This window comes from Colletotrichum fructicola, assembly GCF_000319635.2.
Source record: "Colletotrichum fructicola Nara gc5 chromosome Unknown KSG_Nara_v1_contig10, whole genome shotgun sequence".
NCBI classification, from domain to species: domain Eukaryota; kingdom Fungi; phylum Ascomycota; class Sordariomycetes; order Glomerellales; family Glomerellaceae; genus Colletotrichum; species Colletotrichum fructicola.
In genome coordinates, this window is record NW_027094060.1 from 3,265,316 (window position 1) to 3,284,725 (window position 19,410).

General features: G+C 51.3%; 4 protein-coding genes across 4 annotated transcripts; 3 read left to right on the forward strand and 1 right to left on the reverse strand.

Annotated features, from left to right (window-relative positions):
• Positions 1–2,739: 2,739 nt before the first annotated feature.
• gad8 (Serine/threonine-protein kinase gad8) lies at positions 2,740–4,807 on the reverse strand (the record flags this gene model as incomplete). Its single annotated transcript, XM_032022142.1, has 3 exons — positions 2,740–2,943; positions 3,013–4,574; positions 4,654–4,807. 3 exons carry the CDS (start codon positions 4,805–4,807, stop codon positions 2,740–2,742), a joined length of 1,920 nt encoding a protein of 639 aa, XP_031893264.1.
• Positions 4,808–8,438: 3,631 nt separating this feature from the next.
• On the forward strand, positions 8,439–9,734 carry CGGC5_v016458 (uncharacterized protein; the record flags this gene model as incomplete). The annotated part of the gene is made up of 8 exons (XM_066153521.1): positions 8,439–8,486; positions 8,558–8,632; positions 8,824–8,979; positions 9,022–9,026; positions 9,095–9,127; positions 9,269–9,341; positions 9,398–9,446; positions 9,577–9,734. The coding sequence occupies 8 exons, from the start codon at positions 8,439–8,441 to the stop codon at positions 9,732–9,734; spliced, it is 597 nt and encodes a 198-aa protein (XP_066007300.1).
• Positions 9,735–11,729: 1,995 nt separating this feature from the next.
• On the forward strand, positions 11,730–14,229 carry AOX1-1 (Alcohol oxidase 1; the record flags this gene model as incomplete). Its single annotated transcript, XM_032022253.1, has 10 exons — positions 11,730–11,806; positions 11,861–12,086; positions 12,140–12,258; positions 12,319–12,366; positions 12,430–12,556; positions 12,614–12,750; positions 12,800–13,083; positions 13,134–13,356; positions 13,406–13,898; positions 13,951–14,229. 10 exons carry the CDS (start codon positions 11,730–11,732, stop codon positions 14,227–14,229), a joined length of 2,013 nt encoding a protein of 670 aa, XP_031893261.1.
• A 611-nt stretch (positions 14,230–14,840) lies between these two features.
• CGGC5_v016460 (putative lactate 2-monooxygenase) lies at positions 14,841–16,257 on the forward strand (the record flags this gene model as incomplete). Its single annotated transcript, XM_032022362.1, has 3 exons — positions 14,841–14,955; positions 15,003–15,054; positions 15,105–16,257. 3 exons carry the CDS (start codon positions 14,841–14,843, stop codon positions 16,255–16,257), a joined length of 1,320 nt encoding a protein of 439 aa, XP_031893262.1.
• Positions 16,258–19,410: the final 3,153 nt, after the last annotated feature.

The following is a 19,410-nucleotide window of genomic DNA, read 5'->3' on the forward strand; positions in this document are numbered from 1 at the left end:
GTCGCCCAGAGCTCAAGACGCGATTTTCTCGCGTCTATGACTATCAGAGGGGCCTCTGCGAAGATCGTACAATTATCGAGCCTTGGTTCCGACTTGTGGCCAATATGCGATCGAAATACGGTGTTACGGACGATGATTTTTACAACTTTGATGAGACCGGCTTTATGATGGGTATGATTCGGCCTGCAATGGTTGTTACACGTTCCGATCGGATTGGGAAGCCAAAAAAGGTTCAGCCTGGTAATCGAGAATGGGCTACCGCGATTTGTTGTGTTGCTGGTAATGGTTACGCGATGCCGCCTTTTTTGGTGGTTCAGGGCCGCTTCCACCTCGCGAGTTGGTACTCTGAGGCCCAGATTCCGGACAGCTGGGCAGTCAAAGCAACTTCTAATGGATGGACCGATAACGAGACTGCCCTGGAATGGCTTTGTCATTTCGATAAATACTCAAAACCACGACTGAGAGGCACATATCGGATGCTAGTCGTCGATGGCCATGAAAGCCACGTTAGCAGCGATTTCGAGGACTATTGCAAGGAGAACAAAATTATAACTATCTGTCTACCAGCTCATTCATCACATCTAACCCAGCCTCTCGACGTTGGCTGCTATAGTGTCTTGAAGTTGAGATATGGCTCACAGATTGAGCACTTCATCAAGGCCCGGATTACCCACATCACTAAACCCGAGTTCTTCCTCGCATTCAAGGCCGCATTCCTTCAAACCTTTACCCATGAAAACATCCATGGGGGTTTCAGAGGGGCTGGGCTTATTCCCTATAGCCCTCAGACTGTTCTTTCTAAGCTGGATGTGCAGTTACGGACACCAACAGCCCCGAACACTCCTAACAGGCTACCCGACCCTTGGGTTTCTAAGACGCCTCAAACCACTAATGAGGCTATTTATCAGTCTTCACTTATAAAGGAAAGAATCTCTAGACATCAGGGAAGCTCGCCAACTCCAATTTGTGAAGCTGCTGATAAGCTTGAAAAAGGTCTGCAGTATATTTCCCATGCAGCTGCCCTTATGGAGGAAGAGCTACGCCATCTTCGAGAAGCAAATACGGCCCTTAGTAAGCGTCGGAGAGCCAAAAGAACTAGACTACAAGACGGAGGGGCACTAGATGGGTCTCAGGCAAGGGAAGTCATGGCCGAAAAGGGTGTTGTTGAGGAGGAAGGGTGTGAACAGGAGGAAAACGAGGGGTCGTCAAAGCGTCGTCGGACAGGTTTACGACATTGTGGTATCTGTCGCAAGACCGGCCACAACGCAAGAACCTGTCCAGAGGCTGTGGAAATAAATAGTTCAAGTGATTCTGAGTAGTTGCAATTGATTCAATTGATTTTAGTTGAGATATAGAAGTTGTGAGTGATGAAGGTGGGAAAAGTGGCCCGGTCACTGATGGTGGCCCACTCACTGATGAACCACGTTAGCTTTATTATAATTAATAAGATAACACTTTTTAATATGTAAAGCTTTATAAATAAGATAACTATAGCTATATCCTACTTTATAGTCTTAAAAGCTAATATTATAGCTATAGCTTACGCCTATCTACTTTAGTAAATCTTACTAGAAGAGGTAGTTATATTTACTACTAATCTTAGCTATTATACTTACTTTAATAATATCTTTAGTAGGGTAGTATAGCTAGTAAATTAACTAAGCTTAACTATAATATTAAAGATATTACTAATAACTATAGAACTATAAGGATATTAGCTTAGTTAATAGAAAGCTTAGACTAAGTATAAGCTATAAAGAAGATAGCTAAGTCTAATAATAGAAAGTGTATATAAGAGTTAGAAGAAAGGTTAAAAAGTTAAAGAAAGTCTATAGTAATTAAACTAAGTCTAAGTTATAAAGTTATTATTAAAGTAACGTTAAAAGTAATAAGATTATAATAGCGCACGTAACTGCGCACGTGGGGGGGAATAGGACTGAAGCTAGAATCATGTGACTAGTAGGCTGTTAGCTGAAGGGGCAAGTTGGAGGTCGTTGCAGTATAGGTTCTAAGTAAAAATCACAGTAAGTGGCCAGAGGCCGGCCTTCTTCTCGCATACATAAACAGACCCAGTAGACAGGCACTCTCTCGGTCTCACTCTCAACCCCCCGAGCGGATTTCTTGCCGAGCATCGTGAATCCGACACCGGATCAAAATGGAGGCATACACCGAATGTTAAGACGCGGTGGAACACCTGAGCTTACTAAATCCCGCCTCAACCCGCCCCGGCAGATCCGACGTCCGACGTCAGACACACGTCCCGGCCCGAATCCGCCTCAATGCCATCCCACACACCCGCATTCCCTCCCACCGGAACCTGCTGCTCGACATCACGGCTTCACAACATCATAGTCAGTCACAATACGTGGTTGAAGCACCACCACCAACGCCGCTGCCGCTGCCGCCGCCGCCACTCCACATTACACACCACATCTGCCGTGAACGATGCTGAGCGATTCTGTGTCTGTCTGCTCAATGATATGTGCCTATCTACATTCCGTTTTCCCCTAGGCTTCATCATGCCCGTTCCAGAACGCCGTACAAAGACGAAGACGCAAGCTGTTGCGCGCGCGAGTCGAGTCGTCGTGTCGAATCGCTTTGCCGTAAGCTGAGGTAACCCGTAAACTGAATCACCAAGTCCACACCACTTCAATGCTTTCTAGTCGACCCTTTCTTTCCTTCCCTGCCTGCCTGCCTGCCTGCTTGCTTGCTTGCGAAAACCAAAAGAAGACAAGGCGCTTATCGGTCCTGGATGCTGCCCACAAATGACGGGTCCTTGACACTGCCACCCGCATCGCCCAGTCCTGCAATCGGTCGGTTGTAGCTGAAGCCCTGGAACTGGTTCTGCATCGTCTGCGAGAGCATCGGTCCCTCAACGTACGAGTCCTGCGGCGCTTCAGATGTGAATTCGGGATCAAAGTTGGCCGTGTCGAGGGCGTCCACCTGGAAAAAAAAAAGTCCACGTTAGTCATGCTTGCCACTGCTGATGCCAGTCACGGTGAGGCCACTTACCACGTTGGGCTTGAACGCCGGCTCATACTTGCGCTGCAGAAGCTTTCGCCAGTCGATGGCGTGGAAGAAGGGGTGCGCCTTGATCTCGGCCGAGCCGTTGGCACCGAGACGCTCCTTAGGGTCACGGTTGAGCAGCTTGGTCAGAAGGTCCTTGGCGGCCGGCGGTACCACGTCGTGGCCGGGGAAGTGGAGGGGTTCCGAGAGAATCTTGCGGTACATCTCATTCGTGTTCTCGTCGTAGAAGGGCGGTAGTCCCGTAAGCATCTCGTACAAGAGGACTCCGAGCGTCCACCAATCCACCGTCTTGTTGTAGCCCTGTCCCATAAGCAGCTCGGGCGCCAGGTACTCGGGAGTACCACAGAAGGTGTTGGTGCGGTCCTCGTCCTTCATGTCCAACTTGCAGAGACCGAAATCGCACAGGGCGATGTGGCCTTGGTAGTCGAGCAGAATGTTCTCGGGCTTCAGATCACGGTAGATGACGTTGAAGCCGTGGAGACACTCAAGAGCGCACAGAAGCTCGGCCGTGTAGAACCGCGAGCGGTTGACGTCGAACCTTTGCTCCTTTTGCAGGTGGTGGAACAGCTCACCTCCGTTGACAAAGGCCAAGACGAAGTAGAGCTTCTCGGGAGACTGGAAGGTGAACTTGAGGGGAACGATGAAGGGGTTGTTAATCTGCGCCAGCACTGATCGCTCGGCCAGGGTATGGGCGACTTCAGAACGCGAGATGATGTGTGCCTTGCGGATCGTCTTGAGGGCGTAGATACGGTTTGTGTCCTTCTTGCGCACTTGCATGACCTTGCCGAAACTGCCCTTGCCTACCACCTTGAGCAGCTCAAAGTCCTCAATCTTGAGCTTGCCTGCGCGGTTCTCCACGTACTCGACACCAATCTTGAGCTTTCCGGTGCCGTATTGCACATCTACCCACTCAACGCCGGTGTGGCCAAGAGCACGCTCGCGGGTGGCAAAGTCGGCGGCGGCCTTCTCGCGGTCCTTCTTGCTCGCCTTGGGGTCCTCGGCAAAGGTGTGCTTCTCCTCGAAGCGGGGGTTGATGCGAACGACACCGAGGAAGATATCCTGACTACGACCGGCTCCGGGGGGTGCCATCGGGTTGCGCATGTACAGATGAATGACGAGCTCGGTCACACGGGACACATCGAACTTGTACTGGGTGTTTCCTCCAGCCCACAGGGGGCTCTCCGGCGTGCCCTCGACAGAGTTGACGAAGACCTGCATTTTATCGAAATCCAGCAGGGCATAAGGCATGTACTTGCCAGAAATTCTGCCATGGTTGGTGGGGATGCCGTTGAAGCCACCGCCAGATGTTTGTGGGCGGCCGGAGCCGTTGATGAAGGAGCCGGCGACTCGCTGGGAGGAAGACGGGCGGACGGAGCCAGCGACGCTGAGGGCACCGCCGGAGGATACGGAGCCTTGGTGTGAAGAAGCGAAGGCTTGTCTGTGTTGTTCGGGGAGAGAGAAACCCTGGCCCTCGTGCAGGGTGACGACGAGAATACCGGGCTTCGGAGGGTTGACGACGGGTGCTTGCGCCATTGCCTCGGAGGCAGCTGCAGCGGTCAGTATGGAGCGGACTGCGCCTTTGGGCGACGCTGAAAGGGGCTTGTCACAATGGACGAGTGGGCGTACCGATGGTTCCTTCATTCGAGGGGGGAGCGGCGGCGCCAGGCTGGGCCTTTTCGCTGTTGTCGGTGATGGTAGATGTGGAAGGGGAGCGGGAGAAGGTGTTGGCCAAAGGGCCCAGATGGGTCTCCTTGAGCTTCTTCGTGAGCTTCCACGACATTTTGGAGGAGGGATGGCCGTATGCGCGGCGAGCGAATCGGCGATGGTCGGGGAGTCGAGAGGATCAAGGAGGGCGGGCGGATGGCGATATTTTTTTTTCTCTTTCGTTTTTTTTGTTCCCTCTCTCTCCAGGCGAAACGGGTGAATGATGGGTTTGGCGTAGGATAGGACAGATGAGGTGAGGTGAGGTGAGGTAGATAATGCAAGAGAAGGAGTTGCTAGGGTCTTGATTTGTTGGTGGAGGTTCGAGGTTGCGTATGGAGACGCTCGTTCGCTCGTTCGGTGCAAGAACCCCGCAAAAGACGCCCCCTCTCCTTGGGTCTTGGGCTGAGTTGGTGGACGGACTGGGGGGGACGTGTGTGGTGAGACAGACTGGTGCCGGCCTGTTTTCTGCTTGGCTATCGATAAAAGCACGGCAATGTACGGGTTACACAGGCCACGGCAGCAAAAAGCACTGGGCAGTCTGTCGGAGGAGACAGAGAGATAGAGAACGAGAGAGAGGGGGGATATTGGAGGAGAGCAGCAAAAAGCAAAGGAAGGCCAGTGAAGGGATTCAGAATTGGCTCTGAGAGGTTGGGCGAGTGAGAGTGCTGGCTGACTGGACCTGACTGACCTCCTTTCCTTGTTACGTTGGAAGGGGAAGGGGAAGGGGAGGGGGGGAAGGGGCGACGACGGGATTCAGGGGTTGAGGATCTTGACCTGATCCGCGCGGGCGGCCTGTACTTACGAATAGCACAGTTGACCGTTCGAAAAGCGTGAAAGAAACCCAGCAGTTTACGAGATAGGTGGCTCAGTCCAGCGGTAGTTCCCTCCTTGCGACCAACCCAAATACCTGAGTCTACCTAGTACCTTTACCTCACGTTGGATAAGGTACCTCACCTTAACTTTCTTCACTGTCTGGGCTACGGTAGCGCTGTTAGCAGCAATGCAGGTCGGACTGGATAACCTAGGTAAGCGACAGGCGACAGGCGACAGGCGGGAGCCGAGAGGTGGTGCATCTGTATCCATATCGCTCTCACCAGTCTCTGCCACCGGGCCAGCAAGTCTGAGGTTGCTGGCACCGTAAGGGGGAGAAGGGGCAATGATGAAATCACCCAAGGCACTCGCTCCATCACTCACTCCATCGAGTTCTGCCGCCTGCGAGACTGCTGCGCCTGGGGTCGCCCGGTTTCTGACACCCGCACTGTACGGGCAGAGCGACACAAAGTACCTTACCCCAGTTGCGCCCGAAGACCCAGCTGAGGAGACACAGCCAGCCGTCGCACACATAGTGCACAGTGTTCAGGGAGTTTACAACTTCGTATGTGCATGGCAGTGTGGCCTCGGGGGGGCAAATAGGAGAGAGGGGCGGTGGACACGACCTGGCGCAGGTACGAGACAAGGACAGTGCGAAGAGATCCAGACGGCGACAGGCTGCTTATGAAAGCAAGGAAGCCAACTCGGCCAAGCACCCCAGAACCCCTCATTTGCTGCCAAAATTGCCTCGCCCTTTTCCCTGCCTCAGCAGCAGCGCCAATTTAGGGAGGCAGCAGCACCCGCACCTTCAGCGACTACCTTGCCTTACCTTACCTTACCTCAAGGTATCCGTAGGCACTAGGGGATCGTACATGCAACCTAACGCAGTAGGGCACCCAGTTGCTCGGGCTACAAGAGCCCATCAGCTGAAAGGTAACCTTGAAATGTCAAAGTCCATGTTAATATCATCGGAGGCCTGCCTGTCCTCCCGAAATTGGCATTTGCGTTGGGTTTGGTTTTGTCGACAAGGGGAGAGGTGTGTCAAGGCTGCTCTTGGTCTTTGTCAGTACCTGGGTGCTCTACGGATATATTTGATGCTGAATAGGGATGCCAACCGCAGCATCAGCAACCTGTCTTCTCCTAAACACCATGCAACGAGTTACATGCTTCCGGGTGAGCACTTCGTAATGCTGACCACCGGCCGAAACCCATCAGTTGGGGATACAGCGTTAGAACCAAGCAGCAGACCCCAAAATCCAGCCCAATGCCCCATCGGCCGTTGACCCAATTCAGCCTTTTCCTCGTCAATCCGGCGGCTGATTGTCAAACAGCCCTGACCGTCTCCTCGGCAGCCCCGTAGCAGCAACCCGACAAGATAATGCAACAAGCCTGCCCTCCTGCAGACTGCTGCAGTCGACGAGAACCGAAGAGACGGGTGCCCTGCGTCGATCCGTTACAGCGCCGGCACGTGAGCAAGGGGTCCCCATCCATCGTGAGGGAGCTGCACTGTGTTTGAGGAACACCAAATTAAACAGCAGGGAGATCTCCCTCGACATCTCACTGTGTGAAACCCCAGATCCTGAAGGCCGTTCTGTTCTGCTATTCGCTCGGCCCAGGCTGTCTTCTTCTTTTCCTGCTGTTCTTCGTGCAGATGCACAACCACGATGCAATGCACCGCTGCGAAGACACGGTATTCGCATAACATGGCATTGGTTTTGCTAGGTAGCGCTAATTCTGGCTTCTTCAGCCCACCGCACCGGGGCGGACGGGAGCGGATGCTCGGACTTGCCTGCCCTCAGCTCGCAATGCAAGTCTGAGGACACGGGGAAGGATGGAAGAGGAAGCCGGCCTTGACAAGCTGCACCTGGCTACCGGACAAGTCACGTGACGGAAGACAGGAGCTCTTACTCATCCTATCGCACGTGACCAGATGATTACATAACTCCTCATCATCCCGAAATGGGAAGAGCTTGGGCTCTGATGGAAGCAATCCACCATGCTCCCCGTGCTTACCCGGAGCTTGCGCAGGTTTTGAGCCTCAAGTGAGCCAGACATGAACCTCGCGGCTGGACTGAAAGCTGGCAAGCTTTGCGACTGCTATACAAACCAAAATCGGCTTCTCCTGGGTGAAGAGGCAATCGGCAGAAGAGCCTGGCAAGTCTTTCCCGGGAAAAGCAGCCATCCCTCACGGGATCTTCTCGTCCACTCCTACTTATTCCGCCCTTACAGCCAGCCATCCAACGTACGATGGTGCACACCACATTTGACGCAAGAATCTTTTGACTTTCAGTAGACATGTGTCGTTGCAGTAAATGCCCAAATCTACGTCAAGGAGCATGCTCATGCGTCGATGGGTGCGTCGACAGAGACCTCGGCTGCACCCATCATACCACATCAAATGATCCAAAGCCCGATGCAAAGGCCGTCCAAATTCCGCTTCAGAGGCCGCTACAGATATACTGCACCATCGCCCACTCTCTCCAAATCACCGAGTTCATCATATCGTCCTTGGAGCGACACGAGCGCATTGCTTCCTATTCATCACACCATGGCGGCCCTCCGTCATTTTGCGGTTCTTCAGGCCCATCCTGAGTTGAATGTCGAGTGTTGGACGGTGCAGTTTACATGTTCACGAGGACATAGTCCTTCTGCTACATCTACAGAGCTGCTTCCAGGTGAGGCATCAACTTGCAGCAACCTATTCCTGCGTTCTCTGTGCATCACTGACTTACACCAACCCCAGTTGCTTCGCCATCATCGCCCAGAGTGGCCCAGTCTTGACCACATCACGCGACTTTCCGACGTTGACTACAAGTCCCGGTTGGCATATGGATTGCAGCTTGTTCTCGTCCACGGTCTGATTGTCAGAAACGTGGCGCTGCCGTCCTATATTCCGAATGGCAGCACGCATCTCGGTCTTCGACGTAGGCCCCTTGGTCTCTGTGGTAAGGCGTAAATCTGCTTACGTTGGTACGCGGAAAGGTTGCTGAGCTGGTTCTATTCCATCCTGTCGTAGGTAATTCAGTTTCGGGGCCAACTCTCAGAAGCGACTGCGCTCATGCAAGCTAGAAATGCATTTATGATTGCGCAGGTACGTTAATCACATTTTCGCAATGCCATGACCAGTCCTCAAGTTTCCGCAACTCAGCTCAGCTAGTATGGCATCAGCCGCTACAGCCGGATGTGCCCTCTGCAGGCCGATGGGGTTTCCGAGCACCGGACGCGGGGCACGTCAGCCAAGCATGCGGGACAAGCTGACCAAGACCTACGTGGCCCGTCCAGTTCACAACAAAGCTATTGCTGGTCACTCGAGGCCGGCTCAAGATATCCGTTGCGCGGCAGATGGACATTTCTATGGCTGGGGTCGACGGCTTCCTCGTTTTGGCCCTCCCTGCATGCCAACCCGTCGTCGGCGAGTCCCTGTACCCACAGCAGCCCGTATTTGCATTGTGACGGATGTGCGATCGACACAATGTCCAGCTATTGTGAGCCTGTTCTCCAATTTTGCTGCACTGCGGGGGCACAGCTCATATGTTCTTGGAATCGTGCATAGGTTCTCCCTCGATGAAAGCCTTGATCGCCCTTTGTACGGTTTCCAGGCCCTAGATGGACTCGACCCCTCACTTGCCGTCCAGAGATCTTCCTCTGCAACAGCTGCCACTGGCGCTCTGGACGGCGAGCAGATAATCCGCATCTTTGTCTTCGGCACAGCCATGTAACTTCTCAGCAATACCATCATCCACGAGTCCAATGACAAGGCGCTTCCTGAGCTTCGGGTGCAACGGTTGGATTTGGCTTTGGTACCGCCTTTGTGACACATCTCTTGTGTGTCTCCTCGTTGACTGGGCGGGCCTAGATATGCATCACCTCGCAGCTGTCATGCAAGTTCATGGCGAATCATCAAGGTCAGTTCGCTGGGCGCCACGGCACAGACCTGAAAAATTGGGGGTAACCATTGGCTTGGCCGTGGGAGGTGTTGTTTCTTCGTTGAACATGTCGTCTCACATTGGAACTGGGACTGATTCGTTTACACAGAGGCTGCTCTCCACGACACACCTCGCTGTCTCATTACCGACATACCTTACCCCCGCAGAAATGCAAGCGATTTCCAACTTGGTCCAATTCGTCGAGCCTTTGCCCCGGAGGAGAGGATTGCCGTATGCTCCGCCGTTTACGAGGGTTACAACGACTAGCTGCGGTACATGGTCTTCATCAGCACCGTCGTACTTCTCTCCGTGAGCCTGATGTTTGTGCGAAACCTTAAACGGTCTCGTGACATGAAAAGGGTATCGATCGGGTCCGATATTGGGTTGTCTCAACTTCTGGTATGCCAAATACGACACGAACCTCGGCCAAGCTTTGGGACGGAGCAGCCCATGGGAAGCTTCATTTGCCGTGAACACCCCTTCTCGGTTGAAGAATTTGGAGAAACAAGTGAGGAACACTACGCAGGGGACCAGACGCCTGGGCTCAGCACAGTTTGGGGGCTCTTTGGACGATGCAGAGAATAAGTACGGATGCCCGGGGGATCGATGCTACGTTGGCTGGATGTTCGAAACGCTCAGCAGTCACAAGCTCTCCCGGGAACGTGCTCCGAATGGCGGAAAGCCCCCCACCATCAGTGGGTAACCTCGAGGGGCATCACCACGCAGTGTGGTGGAGTTTGCATGCAGCTTCCTGCATTATGATGGGAAGCCGGCGACATAGCTGCAGCAACGATTTGTTGTCCTGCAACACTTCGGCGCGCGCAGCTATTTTGATTGCCTCAACTTGTCTGACATGAAGACAAACAATGCCCGGAACGTTGGAGGGAGGTGGAGAAGCGGCTGGGCGTGTCGAAAAGCCTCCAATGGAGAGCCACGATCTAGCCAAGATTCGGCACAGCAAGCTTAGACTTCAACTCTGCGACCAACGATTCGGGGATATTTCGGTGAGTGAGCTTGACGTCAGGATCTCCTGACTCGTCTTTTCCTATTCTTGAACCTACCTTCTCCTCATTCTCGAGCTGAGGGTAGGGACTTGGCTTGCAGAAACGCGGTTGGGGGGTTGGAGGAGCAGACCAACGAGCTAGACGGCCCCCATTCCTACCCCGGACTTTGAATTGCGGGGTGCAGAACGCGGGGGGCGGCAGTCAACCTATCCCCGGATAATGTCCATGCGGCAACGTCGGGTCCAGTGTGAGGCCGGCGCCAGGCCGGTGAGGGGAAAGGGTATGCACCTCAACCAAAAGAACGGGTATTGGGCAACTGAAGTGAGCTCCGATGTGGAGTGACCCTGAGCTATCCTCTGCGTCAAGTCTTCTTGGGCGTGAAGCTCGCGGCTTGAGACAGGCTGGAGCTCCCAAAACGGCACACGGCGCATTTTTAATGCAGGGTTTTCCGTGCGGCTCAATGTAGCAGGAAACATTGGGGGCGTTGTGAGGTTCTTGGCGACCGCCTTACTTACGAGGCAAACGTCTACGATATGATCGTCATCAGCAATGTGCAATTGCAATGGGCGTGTTAGCTAGAGTGGCACCGGACAAAGCCACTCTCGGACTTGCGGAAGCATGCAAGCTGGGAGAACCGGCAGTGGGCTTCTTCATCTCCTCATTCTCGTTGCTGTCCAATATGTGCCAACGGCGTAAATTTGCCGCATGAAAGCTGCCTGTCTTGCAGCTTCGAGGGCGTGCGGGGAAGCTAGGAAGCGTGTTGATCGAGGCACAGCCATGCTGCCATGCATTGGCTTTGGGTGATACACTTCACAGACGCGCGTCGATGATAGGTCACGACCAAACAACACCGGATGACACGGACGCTGCATGCTTTGGACCAAATCAGACCCCAGAACCTCGCGAATCCTGAAGGGATGCTCCATGGCTTCCCCTCATCTTCTCCCTCCCTGCCGGATCTTGGGTCTGAGATCCTGGAGGGTCTGGAGTAAAGTCGGGGTCGAGAACCATCCTGCCCAGACCAAACGGCGGGGAAGACTTCTACAGATGGCCTTAAGCGCAGCTGTCCTCCCATCTATTTAACGACCGTCCCGACCGGCGGAATCGAACTCGCCTAGAACACTTCATCTCAGCGAGCGCATTAGCAGTGTTGCAGTTGACCTGACACGGTGTTCATGCCGCTTTGACAATTGCTGCTCATCTTCAAGCCAGATATTTGAATACTTTGTTTTGATTCCCCGTCGTTGATAACGTCACCATGAGCGGCGCTCTTCCCGACGAGTTTGATATCATTGTGTGTGGTGGTGGCAGCACAGGATGTGTTGTGGCTGGACGGTTAGTCCCATCCCTCCAGAAAGAATGCTTCCAGAAAAAGACTAACACAGACAGGTTGGCCAACTTGGACCATAACCTCACCGTCCTCCTTATTGAGGGCGGTGAGAACAATCTCAACAACCCATGGGTCTTCCGCCCGGGTATCTACCCCCGGAACATGAAGTTGGACTCCAAGACTGCCACGTTTTATGAGTCACGACCTTCGAAACATCTGGCCGGTCGATCCGCCATCGTGCCCTGCGCCAACATTTTGGGCGGAGGTTCCTCGATCAACTTTATGGTAAACGCAGTCTCTGTGCAGTGCAGGGGGGGCACAACTAACAAGACCACCAGATGTACACCCGAGCGTCGGCTTCTGACTACGATGACTTCCAGGCCAAGGGATGGTCTACAAAGGAGCTGCTTCCACTTATGAAGAAGCACGAGACATATCAGCGGGCCTCTCACAACCGGTAAGCGCACGCGTGATCGGTTGGACTCTCGCAAACTCTGTTCAACTAACCATGTGACAGAGATCTGCACGGATTCGAGGGCCCAATCAAGGTTTCCTTCGGCAACTAGTAGGTTCAGCCTAACCGAAGGGTTCAATTATAAATACATCGAAAACTTACAATTGCTTTCAGCACCTACCCAATTAAGGAAGACTTCCTCCGCGCTGCGGAATCGCAGGGCATCCCTACCGTCGATGATCTGCAGGATCTGTCAACGGGCCACGGAGCTGAGCACTGGCTTAAGTGGATTAACCGAGACGTGAGCTTATTCCCGTTCTCGCGTTCCATATCAAACAACTGACTCAATATACTACAGACGGGCCGCCGCAGCGACAGTGCCCACGCGTACATTCATGCGACCCGTGCCGTCCACTCCAACTTATACCTTGCCTGCAACACTAAGGTCGACAAGGTCATCATTGAGAACGGCCGAGCCGTCGGCGTCAAGACCATGTGAGTGACAGAATCTTCAGGCCACTCGAGCAAGACTGACAGAAACTAGCCCGACGAAGCCTCTTCACCCTAATGAGCTCAAGGGACGCACCTTCAAAGCTCGCAAGCAGATCGTTGTGTCGGGTGGCACGTTGTCCTCTCCGCTTATCCTCCAGCGCTCGGGTGTTGGCGACCCCAAGAAGCTTCGCGCAGCTGGCGTCGAGCCCATCGTCGACCTCCCCGGAGTCGGTCTGAACTTCCAGGACCACTACCTCACATTCTCCGTCTACCGCGCAAAGCCTGGCGTCGAGAGTTTTGACGACTTTGTTCGTGGCGATCCTGAGGTCCAGAAGCGTAAGTGAAGTCAATCACTTTTTCCCACATGTATACTCACCGCGTGCCAGGTGTCTTCGATGAATGGAACATCAAGGGAACTGGCCCCCTCGCCACCAACGGTATCGACGCCGGCGTCAAGATCCGGCCGACTGCCGAGGAGCTGAAGGAGTTCGAGAGATGGCCTACCCCGCACTTCAAGGATGGCTGGAAGTCGTACTTTGAGAACAAGCCTGACAAGCCAGTGATGCACTACTCGGTCATTGCTGGTTGGTTCGGTGACCACATGGTCATGTAAGTTGCATAATCAGCCCAAAGACTTCCCATACTGACAAGACCACAGGCCCCCTGGCAAGTTCTTCACCATGTTCCACTTCCTCGAGTATCCCTTCTCTCGTGGATCCACCCACATCACCTCGCCCAACCCGTACGACGCCCCCGACTTCGACGCCGGCTTCATGAACGATGAGCGCGACATGGTTCCCATGGTCTGGGGTTACATCAAGTCTCGTGAGACTGCTCGCCGCATGGACGCATACGCTGGAGAGGTCGCCAACATGCACCCCTTCTTCGCGTACGACTCCTCTGCCCGCGCCAGGGATCTGGACCTGCCAACCACCAACCAGTACGCCCTTGCTGGTAACCTGTCCGCGGGTATCCAGCACGGCAGCTGGACCCAGCCCCTCAATGAGGCAGACCGGAAGAGCGACATCAAGAAGACCGTGTCAAGCAACCGCGTTGAACTTCGCGACGACTTGAAGTACAGTGATGACGACATCAAGGCTGTCGAGGAATGGGTGAAGCGCCACGTTGAGACCACCTGGCACAGCCTCGGAGTAAGTACAATGGTTCTTCGCACAGATTCACGCAAGCTGACGTGGGATATAGACCTGTTCCATGGCACCCAGAGAGGGCAACAGCATCGTCAAGCACGGTGTTCTGGACGAGCGCCTGAACGTTCACGGCGTCAAGGGCCTCAAGGTCGCCGATCTTTCCATCTGCCCCGACAACGTCGGCTGCAACACCTACTCGACCGCTCTGCTCATTGGTGAGAAGGCTGCAACGCTCGTCGCCGAGGATCTTGGCTACTCTGGCGCCGCCCTGGAGATGAGGGTGCCCAACTACCACGCGCCCGGAGAGTTTATCCAACCCACCGCCCGCCTCTAATTTGTGACGGCATGACCTTTTCCTTCCTGTCACTACCTCCTTTACTTGGATGTATGTTAGGAGACCAGAATGCCTCTTGTCAAGTGTATTAGTTGAGCTACTTGCTGTTAGCCTATTGTCAAATGAATTATGATGCTAGTATAATCACAAGCCGATGATTAGTGAAACCACTCGCAGATCGGACTACATAGTATTTGTCATACGGGAATGAATCTGCGGTTACTGTGTGAACCCTATTTCGTCCTAGGGCTGTCTCAATCGATGGCGGGATTGCGTGCATGACTCTTTGACCGATCCGAACTTGTACTCCAAACACAATAGAAAAATTCTAGAACGATTCTGGAATTGCAAGTTCCGTTGAGCCGCGAAGCTTATCCCAAATGTCGGCACAGACGGCCGGTTCTGTGGAACCATGGCGTAGTTCGGATCATGAGCTACAGGTTACGTCATGACCCCTGACCTTGATGATCGCCGGACACTGGTTCGAGAGGTGAACTGCTCTCATATTACGATGTTAATGCCGGCATTAAAACAGGCGGATCGTTACTCCCCAAGCTTTCGAAAGTCGAATAGTCGCGAAGTACAAGTTTGATAATATCAAAGTCGTCGTCATGTCGGACCCCAACTCTCCTCATATCAAGAACCGCGACACGCCATCATGGGGATTGTACCAGCGCGAGAACTTCTGGAAGTTGAACGACGATGAGGTTCCTCTTTTCAACACCCGTAAGTTCGTAGACGCACGATTGATTACACAAGCTAATATCGCCTAGATCCTGACAAGTTGGAAGAACTTGCACAGAAGAAGTTGACCCAGAACGGCTGGTACATCTCACTCCCTTCCTATGCAGAATGATATGATCTAACAACCCCAGGTTCTATGCCTCATCAAACGCAGGGCTCTCCCATACCCATCTCGCAAACCGCCAGGCCTTCTTCCGGCACAAGATCGTGCCTCGTCAGCTGGTCGACACCAACGAGCGCTCCACGCGCACCAAGATCTTTGGCCATGAGGTTTCTGCCCCGTTCGGAATCGCTCCCGTTGGCATCAACAAGATCTACCACCCCCAGGGCGAGGTCCCTGTTGCCAAAGTTGCAGGCGAACTGGGGATCCCGTATAGCCTGTCAACGGCGGGATCCTGCACCATCGAGGAAGTCGCGCAGGCGAATGATGCAGGGCGCGAGTCTGCGATCAACGCACAGTCGGCGGACAAGTCAAAGATTCCACAGGGGCCACGGTTCTTTCAGCTATACATGCCACACGATGACGAGCTGACAGTTTCGTTGCTGAAGAGAGCGCATGAGAGCGGTTTCACAGCCTGCATTCTCACGACGGACACCTGGCAGCTCGGTTGGCGGCATGACGATGTCGCCACATCAAACTATGCCTTCTACCGCGGCATCGGCGCAGACCTGGGCCTCGCAGACCCTGTCTTCCAGACACGACTGGCCGAGAAGGGGATCGATCCAAAGACCCAACCCGAGCAGGCCGCTGCGTTCTGGATCGACAATGTCTGGCACGGTCGGGCATGGAGCTGGGAGAAGGCCGTGTGGGCCAGGGAGAAGTGGCAGGAGATCAGCGGGGGCAAGCCGTTCCTCATCAAGGGCATCCAGAGGGTCGACGACGCGGAGAAGGCTGCCGATCTCGGATTCGAGGGCATTGTCGTGAGCAATCATGCCGGACGCCAGGTTGACGGCGCCATTGCCAGTCTTGATGCGCTCGAGAAGATTGCGGAGAAGGTGTGTGATCGGATTGTTGTCACGTTCGATAGCGGAGTGAGGGGTGCGGCGGACGTTGTCAAAGCACTTGCTTTAGGAGCCAAGTTCATCTTCATCGGACGGCTCTGGATTTGGGGGCTGAGCATTATGGGAGAGCATGGGGTTAGACACGTGTTATGGGGGCTGTTGGCTGATCTGGATATCTTGATGAACGTTGCCGGGGTAAGGAGCGTTGATGAGATTGATAAGGATCTGTTGGAGTCATTGCCCAAATCTTATACTCTCATCTCTGAGAAGAGTAAGTTGTGAATTGTCAAAGTCAGGGGAGGGCATCATATGTAAGAAATAGAGAAGATTGGCCGCCTCAAATGCAGCATTTCTTTTTAGCCGCAGTAGTAAAGGAGTATGTACACTTAAATCCAAAGCCTTTTACACGAAAGAGATGACGGATTGGTGGGGCCTCGCCTGGCCTCCTAAGCGCAGTAGCAGGTGTCGTCGAAGCAGTCGTATTGTCTGGTTCCGCACTATCAAGGCATAACGTTAGCAATTGAACCATGCAAATAGCGAGATCGTGGTTCACGTACCTGCTTGATGCACTCGTTCACTTTGGCAAGACTGCAAGACGCCTGAGGAACAGGGTTGGGAGCGGCCATGGCGAGTGACACAGCGGCGAGAACGGCAAAGAAGCTGAGCTGCATGGTTGCGGTGGTAAGATGAACAAGTAGATTTTCTTGGGGTATTTGCAAGAGGAGTTTGAAGTAGTTTGTCCGTGAGCTGTTGAGGTGGGTTCCTGCTGTGGTGCGATCTCAGACTGCTTCTTATATTATTCACGGTGAGTCCGCCCAGCTCGGTCTCGCGACTAAGCCGTTAGACCTCGCCATGCATACGTATAACTTCGGTACCGACTGTTTCCTCATACGGAAGCCCGAATCTTTGCCAACCGTGTTAGGAGTCAGATTGATTTGCGGGTTGGCATCTCGAAGCTATGTCCTAGTAATCAGGTTCGAAAGTCTATTAGATTGTAAAGAATAAAGTACGGTCTTGGCGGCTCTGTGGGGACATTTGGTCTGATGTTCGCCCAATCTGTCGACGCACTCCGTTTCATGTAAAATCTGCCCACCAATTTGCTAACAACGTGCTGAGCAGTTCATCCGCGATCGCCTTTTCATTTGATTCTGACGTCTCAAACATCAGAAACCGCGACCGTGGTGCCGGTGTTTGTCTGATCAATACCCCATCTGCCCACGGGGCAAGTCGACTATAGGACCAACATGTGGGAAATGATCTCCAAATCATGACTCGGCGACTCTATCACCGTCTCATGTTCCGAGTGGATCGCAATCAGTCTCTACCGATAAATTGACGTCTCAAATGAGCAGGACTCAAAGCGGATGTCTTGGATAGACCAAAGCTGGCATTTACTCACATGCCAAGACCTAAGCCGCAGGAGAGCTACTAACTGAGGTGATATTGAGCCGACGTCTTGGATTGGAGTTAAGTTCGCCGGCTTGACGGAAGATCTTTCGTTACCGAAACTTTCATGGGATCCCTGTCATAGTTCACCATTATGAACACAGAGGAACTTCGATCGAAAGTTTGACAGATTATGAGCTTATTTTTGTAGGACTGGGCATAGCGTTTGAGTATGTACACTATACTCTTGGCAATACGTTGTACTTTGAGGCCCTAACGTTGTATTTTGACGAAGTGTATAACCTAACGTAATATTAACTATAGATCTAAGCTGAAAATAGTACTTTATAGCGCTTAAACCCCTATTTATTCTACTTAGGCGTTAAAATAAAGTAAAACTAACTTAGACGCTTCTTCTTACTATAATAGGGGCTCTTCTAAGGTTTATAGTATTACTTTAAGCCTCTTGAGTACTTATTAGTTAATATAGATAAATACTAATTTATTAGTTTATTTAGGAGTTAATCTATTATAAAGCTAGCTATAGATAAAGTTCTATATTAAAAAAGACCTCTTAGAGGGTATTAAATTAGTAATTACACTAAAGAGATATAAAGCTATTTTTACTAACTTAAAACTTATAAAGAAGCTATTTATTATACTTTAAAAAGTTTATAATTAAAGTCTTAAAAGTTACTAATTACTTTAAAAATAGGATAACTATATTAAGCTTAATAAGTAAGATATTTATAATAAATGTTAACCTTCTTATTAAGTAAAATAAACCTTTATATAAAAGCTTTAGTTAATATAAGTAATAAAGATAATAAGTATAGTATTTTAATTAGTAGAGAGGTTAAATAACTAAATAGTTTAGTTAATATTATAAAACTATATTACTTAATAACTACTTAATATCCTTATAAACCTTATTAAGTAAGTAGTTAGTAAGGAGGTAAGCTAATAGCAGTATCTAGTTAGGTAAGTAGAGTTTAAAGAAGTAAAGTATAGCTTTATCCTTAAAGTAAGTAAATGCAAAGGGTTAGTAGGAGCAATGTTGCAACTCGTACTTCCTTTCTCAAATGAGAATCCTCAGATGAGGAAGGAAGGTTTCTTGTTCATCTCAGCTACATCTACATGCCCTTTTATCTTCGACCCTGATATCCTATCCCTTGATATCCTATCCCTTGATGTCTTACTCAGTGCCGAACATAGCCGAGAGCATCCCATGTGACAGACCTAGCCTGTTACAGTAAAAGGCTTATTATTATAGTAAATAGAAAGAGCTATATAGTACTTAAGATTATTCTTTTACTTAGTAACTACTTTAAGAGGCTTAAAAAATTATTAGATTAAAGGTATAACTTAGGTAGTAGTCTAGTAAGGTATATAGACTTTAAGATACTATTAGAGGCGTATACCTATACTTATGAGAGTCTTTTTATAGTACTTATATTATAATTAAAGGCTTCTATAGTATTAGTTATATAGAAAGCGTTAAAATTAGGCGTAGAGATTATAATTTTTCACTATAGTAGCTAGTAGTATTAATATTAGCGATAATAGTAGCGTTAGCGTTAGCATTAGAAGTTGTAACAGGCTAGGTCTGTCACATGGGATGCTCTCGGCTATGTTCGGCACTGAGTGAGACATCAAGGGATAGGATATCAAGGGATAGGATATCAGGGTCGAAGATAAAAGGGCATGTAGATGTAGCTGAGATGAACAAGAAACCTTCCTTCCTCATCTGAGGATTCTCATTTGAGAAAGGAAGTACGAGTTGCAACATTGCTCCTACCAACCCTTTGCAGAAGTATATAGTTAGAGGGCTATTAAAAGGTTTTCACTAGATTATTATAACATCTAAGCTAGCACTAGCTAAATACAGTTAGACTTATTACCTAATTAAGTTAGCGCAAAAAACTTATTATATGTTATATTTAAGGGTCACAGTACGAAACGTGGTATTTTAGCAAGAATACGTACAATCTCGATCCCTAACTGGGCATACCCACTTCACCATTTGCGTGGGGAAAGTTCCCCCGAAAC